This window comes from Tyto alba, unplaced genomic scaffold (assembly GCF_018691265.1).
Source record: "Tyto alba isolate M040663 unplaced genomic scaffold, T.alba_DEE_v4.0 Super-Scaffold_18, whole genome shotgun sequence".
Taxonomy (NCBI): domain Eukaryota; kingdom Metazoa; phylum Chordata; class Aves; order Strigiformes; family Tytonidae; genus Tyto; species Tyto alba.
Window position 1 is genome coordinate 23692876 of NW_024881280.1, and position 20754 is coordinate 23713629.

At 48.0% G+C, this 20754-nt stretch overlaps 3 protein-coding genes across 15 annotated transcripts in view; 2 read left to right on the forward strand and 1 right to left on the reverse strand.

The window, feature by feature from the left end:
- FLVCR2 (FLVCR heme transporter 2) overlaps positions 1 to 12881 on the forward strand; it is a 39460-nt gene extending 26579 nt beyond the window's left edge. The window contains exons 6-12 of one of the 9 annotated variants that reach the window (XM_033008593.2): positions 771 to 881; positions 1509 to 1614; positions 2090 to 2201; positions 2620 to 2675; positions 4906 to 5003; positions 10136 to 10279; positions 11432 to 12881. In XM_033008593.2, the coding sequence (XP_032864484.2) occupies positions 771 to 881; positions 1509 to 1614; positions 2090 to 2201; positions 2620 to 2675; positions 4906 to 5003; positions 10136 to 10279; positions 11432 to 11438 (634 nt within the window). In that variant the 3' untranslated portion in view covers positions 11439 to 12881. Of the gene's footprint in view, positions 1 to 770; positions 882 to 1508; positions 1615 to 2089; positions 2202 to 2619; positions 2676 to 3439; positions 5004 to 10135; positions 10280 to 11431 lie in introns of those variants that run through there. The other 8 variants (XR_004409358.2, XR_004409359.2, XR_004409357.2 and 5 more) reach the window with 8 other exon arrangements.
- Positions 12882 to 13441: 560 nt separating this feature from the next.
- ERG28 (ergosterol biosynthesis 28 homolog) lies at positions 13442 to 15911 on the reverse strand. The gene is made up of 4 exons (XM_033008598.2): positions 15690 to 15911; positions 15474 to 15564; positions 14146 to 14264; positions 13442 to 13974 (listed from the first exon to the last, which is right to left on the reverse strand). The coding sequence occupies exons 1-4, from the start codon at positions 15820 to 15822 to the stop codon at positions 13895 to 13897; spliced, it is 423 nt and encodes a 140-aa protein (XP_032864489.1). The 5' UTR covers positions 15823 to 15911; the 3' UTR covers positions 13442 to 13894.
- Positions 15912 to 16144: 233 nt separating this feature from the next.
- Positions 16145 to 20754, forward strand: part of TTLL5 (tubulin tyrosine ligase like 5) — a 146612-nt gene continuing 142002 nt past the window's right edge. For 3 of the 5 annotated variants that reach the window (XM_033008589.2, XM_033008590.2, XM_033008592.2), the window contains exons 1-2: positions 16258 to 16589; positions 16773 to 16939. In XM_033008589.2, the coding sequence (XP_032864480.2) occupies positions 16860 to 16939 (80 nt within the window). In that variant the 5' untranslated portion in view covers positions 16258 to 16589; positions 16773 to 16859. The other 2 variants (XM_042791291.1, XM_033008591.2) reach the window with 2 other exon arrangements.

The window sequence follows — 20754 nt, forward strand, 5'->3', positions numbered from 1 at the left end:
TGCCTGGCGTGCTTCCTGGGCATGGGGTCTCTTCCTCCCCTCTGCCCAGATACAAGAGCTTGTGGCTCAGCCGCTGCTGGCCATGGAACTGGCATTAGCCCTGCTAAACTCTCCCATGGCTTGAGGATGAGGCTGTGAGGGCAACCTGGCTTGCATGTCACCTCTCCAAGTACAGTAGGCAGTTTAAACACATAAAGGAGCAGCAATGAAGGGTGTTCTGCATAGCACTGAAAAATACAGGCCCATAACACCGTAGCAGTGTTGTCACCTCTTCCCTTTGCTTTCCTGCTTGAGAGTGCTCGATACCCTCAGCTCTTGCTTACAAGTAAGCGTGTCCGACTGGTTATAGTACAGAAGGTGCCCAAGAAAGGCCAATGATCTCTTATATTTGCCTCTTGTTCTCCCCCTCAAGAGGTGTGTACGGTACGTGACCAGGGACTTGTCAGCCCATGGTAGTATCTGAACTTCTTGGCGGTCTCATAGGTGCCTCCTTATAGATGTGATGCCTTGATTCCACAGGGAGAAAAGCTGGTCATGAGGTAGGGATGTGAAAACTCTGAGGTCTTGTTCTTGATTTTCCTGCTGCCCTTCTGTGTGTACAGATCCTCCTGTGCTCTCTGTCAGTCCAGTTCCTCTGTCTGTGGTAAGGGTGTCAGAGAACTGTGCAACTTTTTAAATTTTTTTTTTGTTTGTTTTTAACCATGTGCTGCAAATTATACCAAGATCTGTGGGTGGAAAGAATAAACCCCTGACTCTGCTTTTGCTTGCAGACAGACAATACTAGTCGTCTATATCATGTCGCTGGTGGGATTGATAGCCTACACCTTCACTCTGAGCCTAGGACACCTCTGGGTGGTTTTTGTGACTGCAGGCATGCTGGGGTAAGTTCATGGGCAGGCTGCTTTCCTCTAGATATGAGCTGCTGTGGGATGAGCAGGAGGGCAGAGCTCATGGTGCAGGAGGGACTAGGGAGAGACATAGCCTGTGTGTGCCTCCTGTGTGGTTTAAGGACAAAATAATCTGCTCTTCCCATCTCTCTCTTGTGTTTCATTAGTCAGTGACATTAGTGTCTCCCTGCTTAGATGCAGCTGCCTTAAATGTTCCAGGTAATCAAGTGAAAACATTTAGGAAGCCAGTGGTACCACAGTCCCATAGATAACCAGTGGGCAGGAATAAAAAGCATGTGGGCCTGTTTGACTGTGCTGGGGATGATGCCCTGTAGAGTTACTTGTGGGAGATGCTACTTTTAATACCTCATTCTTGTAGCAACCGGCAGCTCCCTGCTGGCCTGGCTCTGTGCCTTGAGGCTGTGGGCAAAGATAATTCTGTGTAGGAGAAAGACCTGTGCCATGGTGAGGGGTCAGACAGCTGCCTGGGCTGTGACAATACTAGGGGAAATATCCTGTGCCATCAGTGAAGCATCCCAAAAGGGATATGGGCTACACTGTGCCTCTTCAGTCTTTCTTCTGGCAGTTGTTGAGTCTTTCTTTTTGTGTGTTTCTTTACAGGTTTTTCATGACAGGATACCTTCCCCTGGGCTTTGAGTTTGCTGCAGAGTTGACATACCCAGAATCAGAAGGAACATCATCAGGGCTCCTTAATGTTTCAGCACAGGTAAGTGTGCTGTTTTTCCTTTGCTTGCCTCTTTATAGGCAGAGTGATTAAATTGTAGTTCCCAGCCTTCACTGCTATTTCTTGTCCATGATTATTGTAATGTACTGCAGATCTAAGCACCCCAGGACATGGCTTTATCAATGATGTTCCTCATGGCATTTCTTCAGTGGCACCCATTCTGTTTCTGCTTAGGAAAATCCATCAGGATGCCAGTCATTCTTACCTTTTCCAGCATTGCTGCTAACAGCCTAGGACCTTGCTCCTCTCCAGTAAGAGGTGGGATTTCATCCTTAAAGGGTCACCTGCCTTCCTATCAGCTGCATGGAGGTGCTTCTAGATGCGTTTATAACCAAACTTTAGTGTTGTTAAGACAACAGCTTGGCTGGTCTGTATGCTCTGATACCTTGGTAAAGCTGGGAAGCTGTTCAGGCTGCTTTATAATAACAGTACAGCTTGACACTGCCTTTGTTTGTAGATTTTTGGTATTGCTTTCACCATCGGCCAAGGGCAAATCATGGATTGCTTTGGGACGAAGGCAGGAAACCTTTTCCTTTGTTCCTTTCTGTTCCTGGGGACTGTTATGACAGGTAATTAAGTTTTTCAGTGTTCCTCTGCTGTAACTTTTGCCCTTAGCCTTGACATATGAATTGAAGGACTTCTGTGTGTAGTGGTGCTTGCAGGAGAGGGCAGAACCCACACAGCAGTCCCATAGCAATGCTGCTTTAAGCATCTGGTCTGTGTTACAAAAAAGATCCAAGGCTTCTTGCCCTGGTTGCTGGCTGGGGTCTCAAAGATACACCTTTTACATTCTGCAATAAGAAGTCTCTACCCTGCCTGTTTCAGAAGTGCTCTGCCTCATCTAGGAAAGTCATTTCCCTTGCTCACTGTAAATCATTCCTGTATCCTCTGGGGCCTCTGCTGCCCCTTTGAGTTCTGGGGAAATTGATTTGGGCTCTGCATGGTGACTTAACTGCCTTCACATCTCTCTTCCTCCCTCTGTCCCAGCATTCATTAAAGCTGATCTCCGAAGACAGCAGGCCAATTTGGATAATGAACAGACAGTGAGTAAACCCCTCCTTCAATCCCTGCTATGCCCCTGCTATTAGCTGAGGACAACACCCAACCTCTTTCCTCTGTAGGAATGGGGCTGGCCCTTTCTGAGTTAGGATTGCATCCGTGATTCTCTTCTCTTATCCCACCACCTTTTGCCCAGCCTGTGGGGAAGCTCCTTGCTGGCATTTTCAGACAGGTGGCTGTAATCCCAGCTCTACCAGCTACTGGGACCTCTGCTTACTGTTAATGTCAGGCAGAATCTGTAGGCTCTGAGAGTCTAGAGGGCTTCACACATCTTTGTATTGGCTAGGGACAGGTGTAGGGCAGCACTGTGCTCGCTTCTCACCCCTGACAATGCACTGAGCCCTCCAGTGCTTTATCCTTGTTTAGAGCTGGGTAACTGTTATTCCAGGCCCCTGGGGAGGCAGGTTATCCCTTTTATTCCCTGTTTTTAGCTGCCAAGTGGGGTTCAGTTCAGTGTGTGGGACTAGAGGAGCTAGGTGGCAAAGCCCAAATGAGGGCTTGAGGAGCTTGGCTCCCCACACTTTGCACAGTGCTGCAGACAAGGCTGCTAGTTCATAAGTGTGCACCAGAGCTTGGGGTATGATGTCCCTGTGGCGTGCTATGCAATAAATAGCTGTTTGCATGTGGGAGAGGGCCTCCAGTGAACTAACTTCAGTGGATACTTTTATAAACTGTCCCTGCGGTGAAAGGGATGGGACTGGTGGTTGTTTGAGGCTCTCTTCCTTATTGCTCTGGGCTCCTCTTCTAGGACGTTAGCAGAGACGTCCACCCTACGTTCATGAAGCCATCGGTGACCATGACTAGCAAAATGCATAAGCTCAGTTCTCTGCTGGCTCGAGTCAGCTCTTTTCAGAAGACAATGCTGCCTTCCTCCAGATAATATAACCAGTCTGATCTGGAGAGAGACCAGAAGGTTCAAGAAGCAGCTCTACTCCGACCAGCTGCTCAGGAAGGTGGATTTTCAATTACAAAATACATATTTTTTTTATTTTTATTTTATGTTTAGTTTTTAATTTATTTTTACTGAACTATCAGCACAAATGCAGAGGGTAGGATAAGTAAAGGGAAATGATGCTGCCTTGGGTAGTTTTTGCACATATAATTCTAGAGTAGATGGGGGGAAAAAAGCTGTACAATTTATCTAGTTTGGGTAAAGGAGTGTGTGTGTGTATCCCCCAATTGTCATAACTTAAAAAGAATTCCTGCTTTTTTTCCTGCTCTGAGGCTTACAACTTTGGCTGATTTTAGCAGCGGTGAGCATCATGGTCTACGGGACCAAGCTAGAGGACAACTGCTTTTCCAGCATCCTGGTGTGAATGTGGCTAACTGGAACACACTTAGCTAAGCTGAGCTGGGGTAAAGACCAGTCTGTTTTGATAAATATCAAACTGCTTGTATCCCTTGATTAACAGTGCTGAAGTCAAAGGCAGAAGATGAATTGCAAGGCCAAACCATCCTCTGCAAGCCCTGAGGCAGCAGGGTTGTAATGAGAGGTGCTGGTGGCACTGTGGGTTAGTTCATAACATGTATGTGGAAGGCCCAGGGAATATCAAGGTCCTTTGGCAGTGAATGTGATGCCTAGTAGTAGTAAGGTCCTTTCCCTTTGTCAGACAACTCTCTCACCAGATGAATTGTACACTTTTGCTTAAACCATTCTTAGTATAAATACTATTGTAACAGCTTGCTGCTGGAATGAGGAGGGTATTGAGACCAGACCAAAGGTGGTACAGGTGTCATTTCTGTAATCCTAGAAGCCTCCAGAACTGACTGCAGTAAGAACCAGATGGATGTTTGTGAAGTAACAGGTCTCAGTCAGCCAAAGGCTTCAGTGGCAGCTCCTTCCCTGTGAGGAGTCATGCTCTGAGGAAGTCATGATGGAAACCCCACCACACCCACACATGGCTGAGCTCACCTGGGTATTTCTTAAGTTTAACAGACAAGCCCAGGTGCTCAACCAACTGAAGAATCTGTGCTAACATGCATGCCTTAGGGGAGCCACCAGCTGGGCTTGGGCATTGTGTGCTGCCTTTGTGGAGAGCTCTGACAAAGTCAGCTACTGGAGCTTTTCTACATGGCACAGCTGCCTCACACATGCTTGGGTGGTTTTACTGGATTCTTCCATTGCCTGTTTCTCTCTTATTTTCCCCCCTTTTAATTTCCCTCCCTACTTGCCTCCATCTTTTCTGGGATGGTGACTTGTGACTGTTGTTACAGAGACTCCAAGGCAGCAATCAGATCACGGATTACGGGACTGTAGCTTGTAACTCTAACCCCATCAATCCCCACTTCTGCTCACTAGCTCATACACAAAGGTAGGAGAATTGCACTAATCTGCTTCTCTGAACACACACAGCTGGCACGGGCACCAAGCCAATGGTACTTCTGGGGTGACAGCAATGGCCATAGAGTACTCAGAATCTTTCTGGCCTTCTTGGGTACCCAACTGAGATGAAAGACAGGACAGCTTTCAAGAACAGGGTGGAGATCCCACCAGACTCATGTCAGATAGGGGCCTAGGGATTCAGCTAGATACAGCAAGGCAAAGCCTTGCGCTGGAGCAGGTGAAGAACCGAATTGTCAGAAAGTTATTGGGGAGAGGAGGTGCAGGCATTTGGAGATTCTTCTCTGACATTACTTTTACAGTCCTGATTCTTGACTGGAAGTGATATCAGGAGCCCTGTAGAAGAGTTGGCTTTGATCACAACCAGGGTGCATGGCCAACTTCAAGAATGAAGTTTAAAAACATGTAGCAATAAGTGTCATTGGGTTGGTGCCTTTTCATATAAGAATGCCTGAAAACTGTAAAGTGTTTTGCTTGCTGATCTGTGAATCTCAATGGAACTTGGCATTTTCTCAGCTGTTGCTCAGGGTGTAATGCTTTATTACTGTCTTCTGCTTCGCACTGACTGGCTGATCTGCCAAGTTAATCACGCTACCCTTTGCTTCTCAAGGTGTTCATTGAATGCGCGTTATTGCTTAGTGTCACAGCCAACAGGACTAAGAGGCAAAAGCAGATTGAGTTTGTTGGGAAAAACAGTCTTAATCCTGATAAGACTAGAGTATGTGCTACTGGGAGCGTGAAGCTTCCATGCTTTCATGCAAGTGAGAGGAAGAGTCGCATGGGTAGGGAAAGAGTTGACTCCAGACTGAGTGCTTCTGAAGCTATCCGCATGCTGTAGTTGTTGGCAGTTTTAGCAGGGTATACATGTGGTGTTGATTTGGGACCAAGTATTTGAGAAACTGTAGCTCCTTGAGCTGGGCAAGCCTGGTTGGGGTATACTGGTACTTTTTTTGATGGCTGAAGTTTATGTCATTGCCTCTTGTACCAAGCTAGGTCTGCTAACATTGCTGGTGTTACCACTGACATCCCAGCTGCAAAATAGACACTGCGAGGCTCAGGCATGTTGCTGTATACACCCTGTGTCAAACCTGCTCCCATAAAGAAAAAAACCACATGGGTCATTGTCATAAACTCCCTTTTGAAGGGAACAGAAGCCCAATATGCAGACCAGACCCACTTCTTAAGGAAGTTTGCTGCTTCCTTGGGGTCCCGGTTAAAGATGTGAAGAGAAAGCTTCCTACCCTGGTATGGCACTCAGATTATTATCCATTATTGATTTTTTTCAGGTAGGCAGTGATGAAGTTGCAACAAGAAGTCTGAGGGCAATCAGGGGAGACTTCAGGGCCTTGGGATGACTGGTTAAGGGATCAGGAGCATAAGTAGTGTTCTTCCCTTTCCTTCCAGTTGCAGGGAATGATGAGGGAAGAAACAGGAAGAGCCAGCAGATCAATACCTGGCTCTGAGCCTGGTGTCACCAGCAGAATTTTGGGTTTTTTGATCATGGGTCCATTTATATTACATCAGGCATGCTGGCAACAGATGCAGTACACCTGTGCCAAAGGGGGAAAAAGATCTTTGCACTGGAGTTAGCAGGGCTCATTGAAAGAGCTTTAAACTAGGTTTGAAGAGAGGAAAGGCATAAAAGCAGGCTCAGTAGAGATAAGCCTGAGGGTAGCACGCTTATGAAAGGCGGGTCCTGCTTGACTAACCTAATCTTCTGTGACAAGGTGACCTGCTTAGTAGATGAGGGAAAGGCTGTGAATATCTTCTACCTAGACTTTACTAAAGCCTTTGACACTGTTTCCCGTTACTCTTTGCTGGGTAAAAAACCAGCTGTATGGTTGGGCCCAAAGAGTTGTGGTGAATGTTGTTAAGTCCAGTTGGCGGCTGGTCACAAATGTTGTTCCCCAGGTCTCAGTACTGGGGCCAGTTCTGTTTTAATATCTTTATCAGTGATCTAGATGAGAGGATTGAGTGTACCCTCGGCAAGTTTGCAGACCACAGCAAGTTGGGAAGGAGTGTGGAAATGCTTGAGGGCAGGAAGGCTCTACAGAGGGATCTGGACAGACTGGATTGATGCACCGAAGTCACCTGTATGAGACTGATGAAGGCTCAGTGCTGGGTCCTGCACTTGGGTCACAACAGCCCCATGCAATGCTACAGGCTTGGGGAGGAGTGGCTGGAAAGCTGCCTGGTGGAAAAGGACCTGGGGGTGTTGGTCGACAGCTGGCTGACTATGAGCCAGTAGTGGACACGTGGCCAAGAAGGCCAGCAGCATACTGGCTTGTATCATAAATAGTGTGGCCAGCAGGACTAGGGAAATAATTGTCCCCCTGTACTCAGCACTGATGAGGCCACACCTCAAATACTGTGTTCAGTTGTGGGCCTTGCACTACAAGGAAGACACTGATGTGCTGAAGCACATCCAGAGAAGGCTGGTGAAGAGGCTAGAGCACAAGTCTTATGAGAAGCAGCTGGGGGAACTGGGATTGTTTAGCCTGGAGAAAAGTAGGCTCAGGGGAGACCTTATCACAGTCTACAACTACTTGAAAGGAGATTGTATTGAGGAGGGTGTTGGTCTCTTTTTTCCAAGTAACAAGCAATAGGATGAGAGGAAATGGCCTCAAGTTGTACCAGGGGAGGTTTAGATTGGATATTAGGAAAAATTTCTTCACTGAAAGGGTTGTCAAGCATTGGAACAGGCTGCCCAGGGAAGTAGTTGAGTCACCATTCCTGGAAGTATTTAAAAGATGCGTAGGTGTGATGCTTAGGGACATGGTTTAGTTTTGGACTTGGCAGCATTAGGTTAACAGTTGGACTTGATGATCTTAAAGGTATTTTCTAACCTAAATGATTCTATGATTCTATGGCTGTTGCAAGAAGACTGACACTCAGAGTCAGATGTGAGCTTCGAGAGGATGCAGAGTTGTGGAGTTGTGCAGGCCTCACACTTCCCACCGAAACACTATGCCATTGCCTGTGTAGCCCTTTTGATGATGGTGGGTCTTTTCCTGTCTTGCACCAATGGAGGTGCTGTCCCACAGTGGAGGTAGGCAGCTGGCTTATTGTCTTCTCTGGGGGTCCATCATCCAGAGTAGTGGCCTAAAAAGGCATGCTTCTTCCTGGTGAAGAAATGGAAATGATCTAATGGAAAACTGTCAAAATCTTTAGATGGATGTTCAGCTGTTAAGTGGCTTTGGTGCACAGGAGAACTGTGGAACAGCCTGATTTCCCAGTGTATTAAGGAACACACGAGGGAAAAACCCACATGCTGATTCTCACAGGGAAAGATCTTCCATTTTCGCCTAGCAGTGGCTTTCTGGTGATGAAATGGAAAGCCTAGAATCTGGCTGAGCTGTTGATTTTGCAGGGAGAAGAGCAACGTGTAAAGCTATAGCTTCAGTGACAAGTCAGCATTTATCAGTCTTGACTGCCCAGGAATCACAGCCTCTCAGCAGCCACCTGTCAGAGCTTTTGGCTACTGTTCACGCTGCAGGATGTTTTTCCTTCTTCCTGCAGGACCTGCCTTCTGTTCACAAGCAGTTTGTCCTCTACCAGTGCCTTCATCTGCTTTATAGTCATAATTAAACAGAAGTTGTGATTAGTAGAACTTTTAGTGGGAACAAAATTAGCCTAATGGCATTGTGGATACTTTGTCCTCTCTTAATAAAGGTTCCAACAGTCCTCCCACTTCTGTCTGCCTCAGTTCCCAGCGCACCAGCAGGGTTACTTTCTGTATCTCAGGACACTTAGATCAAATGCCCATTTGACGTGATAATGAGTCTTTGTTGACTGCTTTTGTTGTAAGTGCATCTGAAGCTATTCTAACGTTGTGCCTTAAGGTTTCATAGTAGTGTCAGTTGATTCAGCATGCAGCTGTCATAAAGATACTTTTAAGCTTGTGTGGGTTTTAAGAAAGCAGCTGTCGTATAGATTGAAGGATTCCAAAATGGCAAGACTGTCTTTTTGTTCAAACTGGTCTTTGCTAGGCCTCTTGGAAACTTGCAAATTTGATTAATGTATGTTCAGGGCACTTGAGACAGCTTTGTGTTAGTCTTACACAGTGGTAGATAAACTGATTTTTTTTTTGTGTGTATGTGTGAAGAATCTATTCTTGATAGCAGAGAGTATGCAGTAAAGTCGTTTCAGACTTCGTCCTTGTTCCTGAATTGTAATTAAATGAAAAACTTTTGTCTGGAGTGTTATGCCACCAGCAGAGATAAGCACTGATGAATAGATGATTTTGGATGACCAGTGACATGTTCTAGGTGTACAGCTACATCAAGGGATTTGTTTAAAACAGGACCAAAGCTTTGATGTGTCCTCAGATCATGTCCTGGATAAGTCAGGACTCCGTCAGGGCCAAGTACCTTTTTACACTGGTTGTATGTTTGCCTGGATGCAGAGATGCATCTGATGGATCTCAGTGGAATACCAAAAGTAGGTTACTTTTTCCTCACAAGGCCAATGTCATTTAGTGGCTGGCTTGGGGCATTAGGGCAAGCATCCACAGTCAGCATCTTACTGCAAGCTGTAGCATGCTTACTCTCTAGTGAAATACTGCTAATAAAAAAACCCTGCTGGAGTTTTGCATAGTAGGCACAAACAGTGTGTACCCCACCCCTTGCTTCCCAAACTTCCCTGCTCCTTTTCTGTGCTTACTGTGTGGCAAGCAGACTTCTCCTGTCCCAAAGCCATGGGCAGGCCATCTGCATGCTGTTTTCCAGTACTGTGGCTCCCAGATGCGAGAGCAGCCTTCCTTTCTCAAGGCGGTGAAGCCTGGCAGGCTGGCTGATCTCCTAAGCTCCTGTAGCTCCACAGCAGGTGAGTGGTGTTCAGAGCCCAGAAGTGCTTGGGGAGCCTGTTTGGAGTTGCCAGAGTGCTTCCATGATGCATTTTGGTGGGGTTTCCCAAACCTAAATGCAGCTTTCCCCTTACTCTTATCTCTGCCACTACTTTGTGCATCCTACTACTCCTCCTGCTGGTAGGAGTTCCCTATTTGCACTTCCTGGCTTTTGCTTCCAGGCATCATTTCGAAGCTTTCCTGATCTCCCCTGCTTTGAGATATTGTTGCTGACCTCTGGAAAACCTTTTCACCTGCAGTTTGTGTAAGAGGCTACTCAAAATGAAACTGTTTCGTATCTCTCGCTTCCATGCTGCCTGGACTTCTCTTGAACTGCACTGGAGATGTGAACCTCTGTCCTGTGCACCTCTGACTCCTGCCTCAGATGTCAGTCTTGCCCCACAGTGAGTTAACTCCCAGGCTGTGGGAGACTCCACATTCACCTTTGCAAGTCTTCATGCTGTCTTCTGGATTGGTGACAGTTGGTGTGTCTCACTGTAAGCAGAGTCAGAACTTGGAGAGGTATCTGGAATCCTCTGGGAGAAGTCTTGGGTCTAATCCTAACATGCCCCAGAAAGGCTCAGGAGAGGAGCTCATCAAGCTTCACCCAGGAAAGCTGAACTGGAATTGCCACAGTTTGGCTGTTTCATGCAGCCCAGGATATGGTAGCAATTGGGCAGCAGTCTCCATTGTCCTTGATTTTCCTCTGGGAAATGACTCCACAGCTCCCTCCATCTTAAGGGAAGAAACTGTAGGAGGGTTCAAGTAATCAGGCTAATTCTTCTATAGTATTTATGCAGGAAAAAAAAACCTGTATATGTTTGCCTTTTATTTTTTATGGCTCTTTAAAATATGAATAATGAACTTCAAAGGAGGCCTTATCGGTACCACTCTCTAGAATTATCCCACCTGTAAGTCCAAACTGGGGACAGGGAAGAATCTGGGTAGAGGGTGCCAGCCCTGGATGGGGGGGTGGCATGAAAAGACTTGAGGATGGGCAGAACCAGCAATCTGTCTGGGAGCTGAAGAGGCCCTCAGACAGAGAAGAGCAGGGTGCTGTGCTGAGCCTCCTTAGGGTGCACAGGATACAGGTTCTCTCTGGTGCTTGCACAGACACTGCGCTGCCCTATGGCATGAAGGAGGAGTTTCCAGTTTCTTCCCTTGCCCAGGGAACTGGCTCTGCACCTTCACTGCTTTGAGGCTGATCTTGTGTCACAGTGAAATGTCTTCAGTGAGCTGACTGTGGGGCTGATACCTGGACCTGTACAGCTTCGGTGAATTAAATGTGGTCTGAGGACTACAGCAAGTAGCTTAAGAGAAGTGGGACCCTTGATCTGCCCTGCTGCCCCAGTGCCCCTTGTCTGGGCAGTAGAAGGGTCTGGAGAAGGAGGAGGGAACAAGGTACATTCTCTGAGGATGGCAATTCTTCTTTGTGGATTTTTGCATATTAGCAGGGAGCTTTGAATTTCCCAGCCTCTGGCCAGCTGGCCTCTCTGAAGCCTGGGTCTGGCCACCCAGTATCCTAACCATATTGTTTTTCTCTGTTTGACTTGCAGAAAGTGATGCCAGAAGCCTGCGCTCATCCCATAGTCCTTGAGGAATCAAAGCTGTGAAATGGAGCGGTGGCAGAGCTGGGAGATACAGCCCCCCTCATTCCCATCTTTGCTACTTACGCTGTCCTCCTGTTACGTGTGCACCATGGTAGGGGGGCAGCCTCGGGCCAGGGGCCCAGTGAACTGCTTGTGGAGAGTGTGAAAGAGCAAACCAAGAAGGGTGTTGCTCTCTTCAGTTATACCTCTGCATCTCGCTGTTTTGGAGACTTTGCTTGGGAAGGAAAGTTGGGAAAACCCACTGTTTTCCCTCCATCCCACCATGCATGCTTGGAAAATATAAAAGCACACATGCGGAGAAAAACTGTAGTTCCAGACTAGCCCTGAGCACACGAGGGTGGCACCCTGCATGTGGCTGTGTCTCATCTCACAGGCAGGCTGTGACATGAAATGCACAAGCTGGGTCATGCTTACTCTGTGAGCAGCCCTGGAAGAGCTTTATGCTGGCTCTCAGGAAGAGGGATGGCTCTGCCTTGGTGCCCATAACGTGCTGTGTCGTACGGGTGATGGTAGAGGCCTCAGTACATCACCAGCAAGTGCAAATTAGTGCTCTGCCACTGCCGGCTCTGGTTTTACAGTGTGGCTGTCCCAGATGAAGCACTCTGGATAAAACTCAGCTCAGAATTCACTGAGGTTGCTCTGATGTTCCTATCTATTAGGAGTAATTGAGAGATACCAATCTCTCTCCTACCTGGAGGCAAGGACTAGTACTGTAGCTTATGCTGAAGCTACAGCCTAAGTCCAGATCATCAGTACAGCAGCCACAGGAGTGAGTCAGCCCACAAGCTCCCTCAGCTGAGGACTCTGTCTTCCTTCTTAATGATAAAGTGTCTTTTGCATGTTTCAACACTACATAAAAAATTTTGTGAAATGTTACATTGAGATAACCAGCCAAGGCTGTGTTGCTCTCCACAGTCCCAGAGAGGGGTTTAGTATGATGGGAATCCAGTTTTGCTCCAGTGTGGAAGCTTCCCGCTTTGCAATAGAAAACAGGAAAAGAAATCTTTCTTACCAGCATCTGTGTCTTGTAGACACTGCCCCTCTATATGTTGCTGTTTATCTTCTAAACACAGCTGTAGATCCTTATATCCCTTTTCCTTCTTTTGCAGCATCCCTCCTCTGGTGGAGATATCAAGTATCCTTATACTCCTTAAATCATGCACTTATGCATATATCATTTGGGGGGCAACAGGGACACAAAAACCACCCCATGGAATGGATAAAAATAGTCCCTTTGGCATACCACTTTTGACATAACATTTCTTGGGTGAAATTATAATCTTCTGACACATTAAAAAATTCAAGTCCTATTGTTATAGTTTGGGATTGAGGATGGGGGTTCTAGAATGGCTTTTCAATAGAAGATTTTATATAAAATAAAAACATTTGAAGTGTACAATGAAACCTGACACATTCATATTAAATGGTTGAAATGGTCTACATCTGGCTTTTAATAGCCTGAAATGGTTTGCAGAATGGAGAAATCATCTTTCTGCCTAGTGCTACTGTTGTGTTCTCTCCCTCCCTTCTGTGTTTTCTTGCTCTTCTGCACATGCACTGTCTTCCCAGCTAGGAGATCCTGCTGGTTCCTTCCTTCCTTCTGTGCACCGCCCATTTGCTTTGGCCATTATTTCATCTAAGTCTAAGCAACCTGTTCCTATTTTCTTCATCTTCTGTAGTTATAGCTCACTGTAAAGGTAGCTCAGTCCTTGCTCACAGATGCACGCTATTTGCTGTCACCAGCATGCCATGGAAGCAAGAGCTGCAACAACTCCCTTCGTGTGTGTGTCATGTGAGCAGCCAGACGCGGAACTTGGTGGGAAGGAGTCGGGGAAAGGTGGGTTTGCTGTCAAGAGAGATGATTTATACTGTAACATGCAGTAGAAACTGCTGTTTGCTCTGAGGTTATACATTTTCTACCTGCTGCTGTGTAGCAGAAAGACAGACACAGTGCCCTGCAGTTTTCTGTCATTTATTAGAAAGGGCCCCTGAGAAACACACACATGCAAGTTACACAGCAGTGCCAGGGGCAGCACCTGTTCTCTCTTTCTAGTTTGAAGTGTTCAGTGGATCCTGGGTAGCTCTACACCTCCTCCCCACAGATACACTGGAGGAGAAGTCCTTAGTGCACTGGGCATGCCTGAGGCATTACCTGCTGTCCTCCAGGGAGGCAGTTACCAACTGTCCCTGACAAGCTTTGACTCAAACTCCTCTGGGACTTGGTCTTTGACATCAGTGAGTTGAAATATTGCCTGGGCAAGAAAAAACACTTGGTAATGAATAATGATTGACAGAGTCCAACATTGATCCACCAGTGGGACTGGTATCCTGGAGGAGTTCAGCTGAGCTTTAGTGGAAGTTTGGCAGTGAAGACAGGAGATAATGGTGACCTACACAGGGCCCTCAGCTTCAGTTTTTCTTCTTGTTTTGTGACAGTTCTTCTACTTCCAGGTACTGCAGCCCAATCAACATCCCCATAATAGAGAAACCTGTGATGGAGATAGAGGATGAGTTGTGTAGTAAATGTTGGACAGGAGATGAGCCATTTTCTGCCACCACCCTCTCCTGCCCTTAGCTCATAGCCCTGTGGAGAGTTTTTCTTGGGGGGGTCATAGCTCCAAGGAGAGTTTGTGGGGGGGAGGATGCAGAGCTCTACTTACTTGCTACCATGAGGGGTGCCATAACTCCAATTGTCAAGGCTGCAGTGTGGTAAATGAAGACCTCGGAGAGGAAGTGAATGAGTGCCAAAAAGAAGGTGAAGAGCGTGATGTAATAGAGGCTGTTGGGAGAGCAGAAAGAAGCAGATTATCATATAACCTATAGCATGGGCATGAGCATGGCTGAAGGGAAAAGATGCAAATCTGCATGCTGCCCTGTCTGTCCTTACTGTGGCATCACAGAGGGGACTTGGTCCCTTGCCTAGTGAGGTGCAAAAGCTTCCTGGGCAACAGCTGAGAGGAGAACAGGGCAGAGTGTTCAGAGATCCACTGAAAGTCACAGGCGTTCTCTGGCCTGAAGGCAGGTGAAGAGGGGAGAGCAAAGGTAGGACACCGCTGAAGTAAGAAACGCGCGCACACAGAAAGAGGGTGAGAACTGAACAGGCCAAGAACTAGGGCAACAGGACTTGGCTGACTCCAGACTGCATCACCCAACACATCTTCCCACCTGTGCTCTGCTACCCTCTAGGGGCCACAGCTGCAGAAAGGGAACTGCTTCTAAGAAACGGCTGGCTTCACGATAATTGGCATTGCCACCACCTCCTAAAATCAGACAACAGAGTCCCTGCACCTCCCTACCACTGACAAACCTAGGCAATCCAAGGACATGCTTCCATGTGAACAGTGACTTCGGCTGCACGGCTGTGGAAGGCGGTGACAAAAGAGGGAGCTCTAGCAACCTCCAACACAGGCTTTGTCTAGCACAGACCCCAAGTCAGCCTGCTTGGAAATCCCTCTCAGAAGTACTTCTGTTACCCCAGAGAGAAATAGCTTGTCTGCAACCACAGCATCAGGCTGCACCTCAGGCCTCTGCTCAGCCCCAGACAAGAGCGTGCAGAAGAAGGCAGCAGGTTAAGGCCTCTGCAAGGGGCCTCTCAACCTGCCACAGGAAAAGAAGTACCAAGCATCAGTCAGACCACAGCATTAGTGATCGCTTCGTGTCAACAGAGCAGCAACACCATCAGAAGATGCTTTCCAAGCTGAAGCTCAGAAATTTGTGACATAAGAAGTTCTCATATCTACCAATTTCTGCCTGAGCTGAGACTGAACTTGAACGTGCAGGCTCTCCCCACAGAGGCAGAAGGCAGCAGCAAACAACATACAAATCCCACGCTGCTATTTAAGCTTTTTTGGTGGAACGCTGTCAACCCTATAGAAAGTTCAGGAACAGCTTTTGACTCCCCACCTCCTCCGCGCTGCCCTCTAAGCTAGCTGCTCAGGTCGCGACTAGCAAGTAAACCGACGGATTTCTCTGGTGCTCCTTTACGTACGTCCTGTTGCGGATATCGATGGCGCAGAGACAGCGGATCACGGAGGACAGCAGGGTCCAGACGCCGAAGGTCCGAGCCTGGAGCCCGTTCACTGCGCAGAGAAGAGGGGGAGGGGAGCACATGGAGATAACGCGCAGCCCCGCCCGCCAGCCCCCCATCCCCGCCGGGGCAGCGCACGGCTGGAGGGCGGCCGGCAGGCCTGGGGGCGGCCCTTACCGAGCCCGGGGCTAGCGGTGTACAGCTTCTCCGAGAGGAAGCTGTGGTCGCGGAAGCTCTGCAGGGTGTTCCCGGCAGCGATGACCGACACCATCACCAGCCAGCTGCGCAGCACGTTCAGGAACCGACTCATCCTCCCGGCCGGCGCGAAACCCGCCCGCAAGGCCCAGGCCGCTCTCGCCGGGGCCGCGCCCGCCGCCGCCTAGCACTCCGATTGGCCGCAGGCACGCCGCTCCACGCACGCCCCACGCCGATGTACCTCCCGCCCGCCAATCGAATCCCTCGTCAACAGCGAGGCGGTCCCGCCTCCTCTTGGCCACGCCTACCGCGCTGGTGTCGGGGTTGGGGGGCAGGCGGTGGCGGTGGGCGGGGAAAAGGCCGAGCGCGCGGCGGGACTGTTGCGCCTGCGCACTGGGACGCGGCGGGGCACGCCTGCGCAGTGCGGGCGGGGCGGGGCCAGTGTCTGTCGGTTGTTGTAGTAACGGGGAAGCGGCGGGAGGGGCCGCGGCTGCCGGGTTGCCGCGCCCGCCCGCCCCGCCGGCGGCGGAGATGCGGGAGCAGGTACGGGGAGCGGAGGCTGAGGAGAGGCTGGCTGGCGGCTCCGGGGCGGGAGCCGCGGCCCCTCGGGCGCTCCCCGCCGCTCTCGCTTCTCTTGGGGCCGCCGCGGGCCAGGCCGGCCTGGCCGGCCTCTAGCCGCCCGTGCGGGCGCGGCCGGGCCGGCGGGCTGTTCCCGGTTGTGGCTGACCCCAGGCGGCGCCGGAGTCTCGGCGCCGGGGAGGAGTAGGCGTTTCCCGCTGGGCTGCGCCGGGCCTGGCCAGCCCGCTGCGGTTCTGCGGCCGGGGGCAGGGCAGGGCAGGGACGCGCCGCAGAGGCAAGCTTCTGAATGACTCTCACGGGCAGATGGGGAATAATGTGCTGGAAAGTGATGCTTCTTCCTATGCTCCTGTGGCTAGGAGGTGTTTTACAGCCTGTAGCAAGCTTGTTGATAGTCCTGTGAGAAGCATGTATTGACAGGAGGTGCGTTACCTCCTTTCTCTTACTGTCCTGCTCAGCTATCGTTCATGCTCTTAATCCTTATTGTAGGTAACTGCTCTTGCAAGATCCCTTGAATCTGCAGGAAGGAGTCTCAGAGGCTACTGAGACAGGGCTGTATGAAAACTCCCAGAGGAAATGCCAGTTGGGATGGCTCGAGATCTGGAGGAAACTGGCTCATCCTCAGAGGAGGAGGAAGAAGTTGTAGATGGGCTAGAGTAAGTATGAAAAAACCCTCTTAACTACAGCTATCTCCCTGTGCTTCCTGCAGGATTTGTACTAATCTGAAAAGACAGTTGCATTCCTTACGCTCCTCCTACCTATGAAGTGAAAGATGGTTGGTTTGGGCCTTAAGCCTGTGGGCAGGCTACCTACTTTTGTAGCCTAAAAGACCACCATATTCATCGGGGTTGAAGGTGTAGCTCTTCCTTGGCTGTTCTAAAGTTTGTAGTTTCATTGATTTCTTCCTGACATGTTCTTAAACTTGGAATTTTCTTGCTGATGTTTAAGAAAATTAAGGAAATGCATGTCCTTTGTTTAATATTCTGTTTTAGCTTTTACTTTGCTGTGGAGAATTGAAATCTACTGTGCGGTAGGCTGATATGAGGTGTTTTATGTCCTTTTTTAAAAACTGTCTTGTGAGAACTCAACTCCTAGAGTTTGTATTACTTACAATTGTATGTTTGTTCCATCTGCGTTCAGTAACTTCTTTTATCCTTGCTTGTGAAGGAGTTGCTCCCTTGTTCTTTCCCAGAGTGCAATCCCTTTTTCATTTCAGCTGGACCTCCTTTAATATGTCCTCCTTGTTTTCTTTTGGGTGCGTATTGTGACTCAGTGCACAGTTGCAAACTGCAGTGACTTAAGGCATTTAGAGGAAAAGTTGCTTCATACCAAATAGTTGGATCAGATTTACCAGACCCTCCTGGATGGAAAGGTCCAGAAGTGCCTTCACTTTGAACATAATTGTAACAGTGTGTCTGCATCAAGTGGGCAAGGATCATGCTAGGAATGAATAACTGTAACCTGGAGGATTGAGCCTTGCTGCAAATCCTCAGGACAGGCTTAACATAAACTCCCCTCCTGTTGCCTCAGCTCATTTCCCACTTATATAAGGCTGTGGCTTGTAGTGTAAATTCTGGAAGCTTCTTGGGTTTCTTCCAGCTAGTTATACCCCAGTAGTTCATTTTTTTTTGTTGTTGTTTTATTTTTTTATTTATTTAGACATGGTGGAAGCAGATGTGAGTGCTGTGAAGTTAATTTGTTTGGGTGACAATGGTAATAGCTTGGTTAAGAGGACCAAGGTTACACTTAAGATTACTTACTTGTCCTAGCATCAGAAAATTGCCCTTTCATCTCTGTTTCTGTGTTCTAAGTGTAAGAAGTGTTTTGCCTTCTGTAGTTTCTCCAAACCTTTGGCAGACAGTGTTCTTGCACATTCTATAGACAAATGCTTCTGTGTATCTCTGCCCATCTTTATATTTCTTGTCTGTGTAGAGAGAGATGTATCTCTCTAACCCCTCAGTCTCTATTTTCTGTTAACTTTTTCATGGTTCCACTTCCTTGCGCAGTGAGTAATAAGCAGTCTGAGTTTAATTTACTTAAGGAGGTTGACACGTTTTCTCTCTGTGATCTTCGTATTTTATATAACAGATCTTAATTTTTTTGTGTGTGTGTCCTTAATTCATCTGAGAAGATGGTAGTTCCTACTGTAGTCTTGTTTTGGACAGAACTGATCCCTGTATCTTGGAACCTGTAACTTGAGTGGCTGGCTGGGGGCACTGTTGTTGAATTCTGGGCTTGCATTCCACTTCATCTGGCAGAAATTAAAGAGGAAGAAAGCACGTATTTATCCGTTGTGTTGAGCCAAGCCTGTTCTAGTCTCAAACTCTTCATGAGTGCCTTTATGTGTACTTCAGAGCCGGGGATTACAAACAGGCAGCATGCACTGATTTGCAGTTCTTAAATTGGAGACTGGAGCCTGCATTGTAAGGTCTGGTTGTGTGGATACCAGCAATTATGGTTTACCCTGAATTATAGATGCTGTTTCAGGCTATAAATCCAGGGAACTATAACTGTGAAAATTTGTGGGGTTTCTCCCAAATTATGCTCAGTAAAATAAATACAAATTAAAGATAACTCTGACTTAGGCTGGCAAGACCAACCCAAAAAGAAGATGATCTGGAACATTCCCTTTATAGCTGAGTACCAAGGGTGTCCAGTGTGTGTGTGTGTGTGTGAGTCAGCACAGGCAGGGCACAGGAACAACCACAAAACCACAGCTGACATGCAAAGAGTAAATTTATTCTTGTTACCTTGCCAGCCAGCCAGGGGATCCCTGGAGCAGCACCTGGGCAAGTGGGGACGCAGGCACCGTGGAGCTCAGTCCTTGCTAGAGGATCATCGAACCTGCTGTTAGCACCTGTTTTTAGTGGATTCGTGCAAGCGTAGTTTACCACTGTGCTTTGATCTTTCCCACAGCAGGGCAGGAATCTCAATCATGTTTGATAGGGTGCCTCTCAGTCTGTCACAGGTCTTTGTTATCTGAACACAGATGTTCTACTTGTTAAATGCACAGGAGCAGACAACAATTAAAATGATACATGTATTTTCCTATGTCCCAGCTGCAAGTCACTTGAGTGTGTTTACAATTATCCATGCCAATCTTCCGTTATTTTCCCATATTCCACCTACTTGTTCAAGGGACCACCTATGCTGAGGCTGGCAAAGCTGGAGATGTCCATTTGGACTTGTGGGATGTAGGGCAGGGTAATTTAGAGGCACACAATAAACACATACAGAAAAAGGAATAAACATATCCGTACCATAATGCTTTGAATCATCTGTCCCACTCATCCCATCAAGGAATTAATCCAGTCAGCCAGCCAGGCACCACCAGTAGATTGCTTCATTTGATGCATTATGTCCTGGAGATGTTGAATGTTGTCCTCTATGCTGGCCGATTAATCAGTTATGCTGAAGTGACACGTGCCTTCAAAATTGAAGCAGTGCTTATGATGTCGGAGGAGGAGATAGTCCACTGCCAAGGATTTTGTAATATTTTGTGGTGTATAGCTGTTACCTGCTGTGGAAAAAATAACAATGAGGAACATTAATGTAAAAACCACTTAGAATATAATTCTGTAATATAGCTACTGGGGTTGGCATGCCAATGAAACATAGAATCATAGAATAGTTTGGGTTGGAAGGGACCTTAAATATCCAATTCCAGCCCCCCTGCCATGGGCAGGGATAGCTTTAAATAGACCAGGTTGCTCAAAGCCCTGTCCAACCTGGCCTTGAACAGTTCCAGTGATGGGACATTCACAACTTCTCTGGGCAACCTGTTCCAGTGTCTCACCACCCTCACAGTGAAGAATTTCTTCCTTGCATCTAATCTAAATCTACCCTCTTTCAGTTTAAAGCTATCACCCCTTGTCATATCACTACACTCCCTGATAAAAAGTCCCTCCCCATCTTTCCTGTAGGCCCCCTTTAAGTACCAGCAGGTTGCTATAAGGTCTTTCTGGACCGTTTTTTTCTCCAGGCTGAACAACCCCGACTCTCTCAGACTTTCCTCATAGGAGAGGTGTTCCAGCCCCCTGATTATCTTTGTGGCCTCCTATGGACCCACTCGAGCAGGTCTGGGCCCATCTTATGTTGGGGGCCCCAGAGCTGGACACAGCACTCCAGGTGGGGGTCTAATGAGAGTGGAGTAGAGGGGGAGAATCACCTCCCTTGACCTGCTGGTCATGCTTCTTTTGATGCAGCCCAGGATACAGTTGGCTTCCTGGGCTGCAAGTGCACATTGCTGGGTCATGTTGAGCTTCTTGTCAATCAACACCTGCAAGTCCTTCTCTGCAGAGCTGCTCTCAATCCACTCATTGCTCAGCCTGTATTTGTGCATGGGATTGCCTTGATGCCTGTGCAGGACCTTATACTTGCAAGACCTTGCTGAACTTCAGGAGGTTTGCACAGGCCCACCCCTCAAGCCTGCAAGGTTCCTCTGGATGGCATCTCTTCCCTCCAGTGTGTT

Bases quoted from the DNA above. Each gene is read 5' to 3' on its own strand.
- ERG28 (XM_033008598.2), bottom strand. From the start codon at position 15,822: ATGAGTCGGTTCCTGAACGTGCTGCGCAGCTGGCTGGTGATGGTGTCG. The intron at 14,265-15,473 runs GTACGTAAAGGA...CTCTCCCAACAG, and splicing joins ATCGATATCCGCAACAGGAC to CCTCTATTACATCACGCTCT. The intron at 13,975-14,145 runs GTAAGTAGAGCT...TCTCCATCACAG, and splicing joins GGCACCCCTCATGGTAGCAA to GTTTCTCTATTATGGGGATG.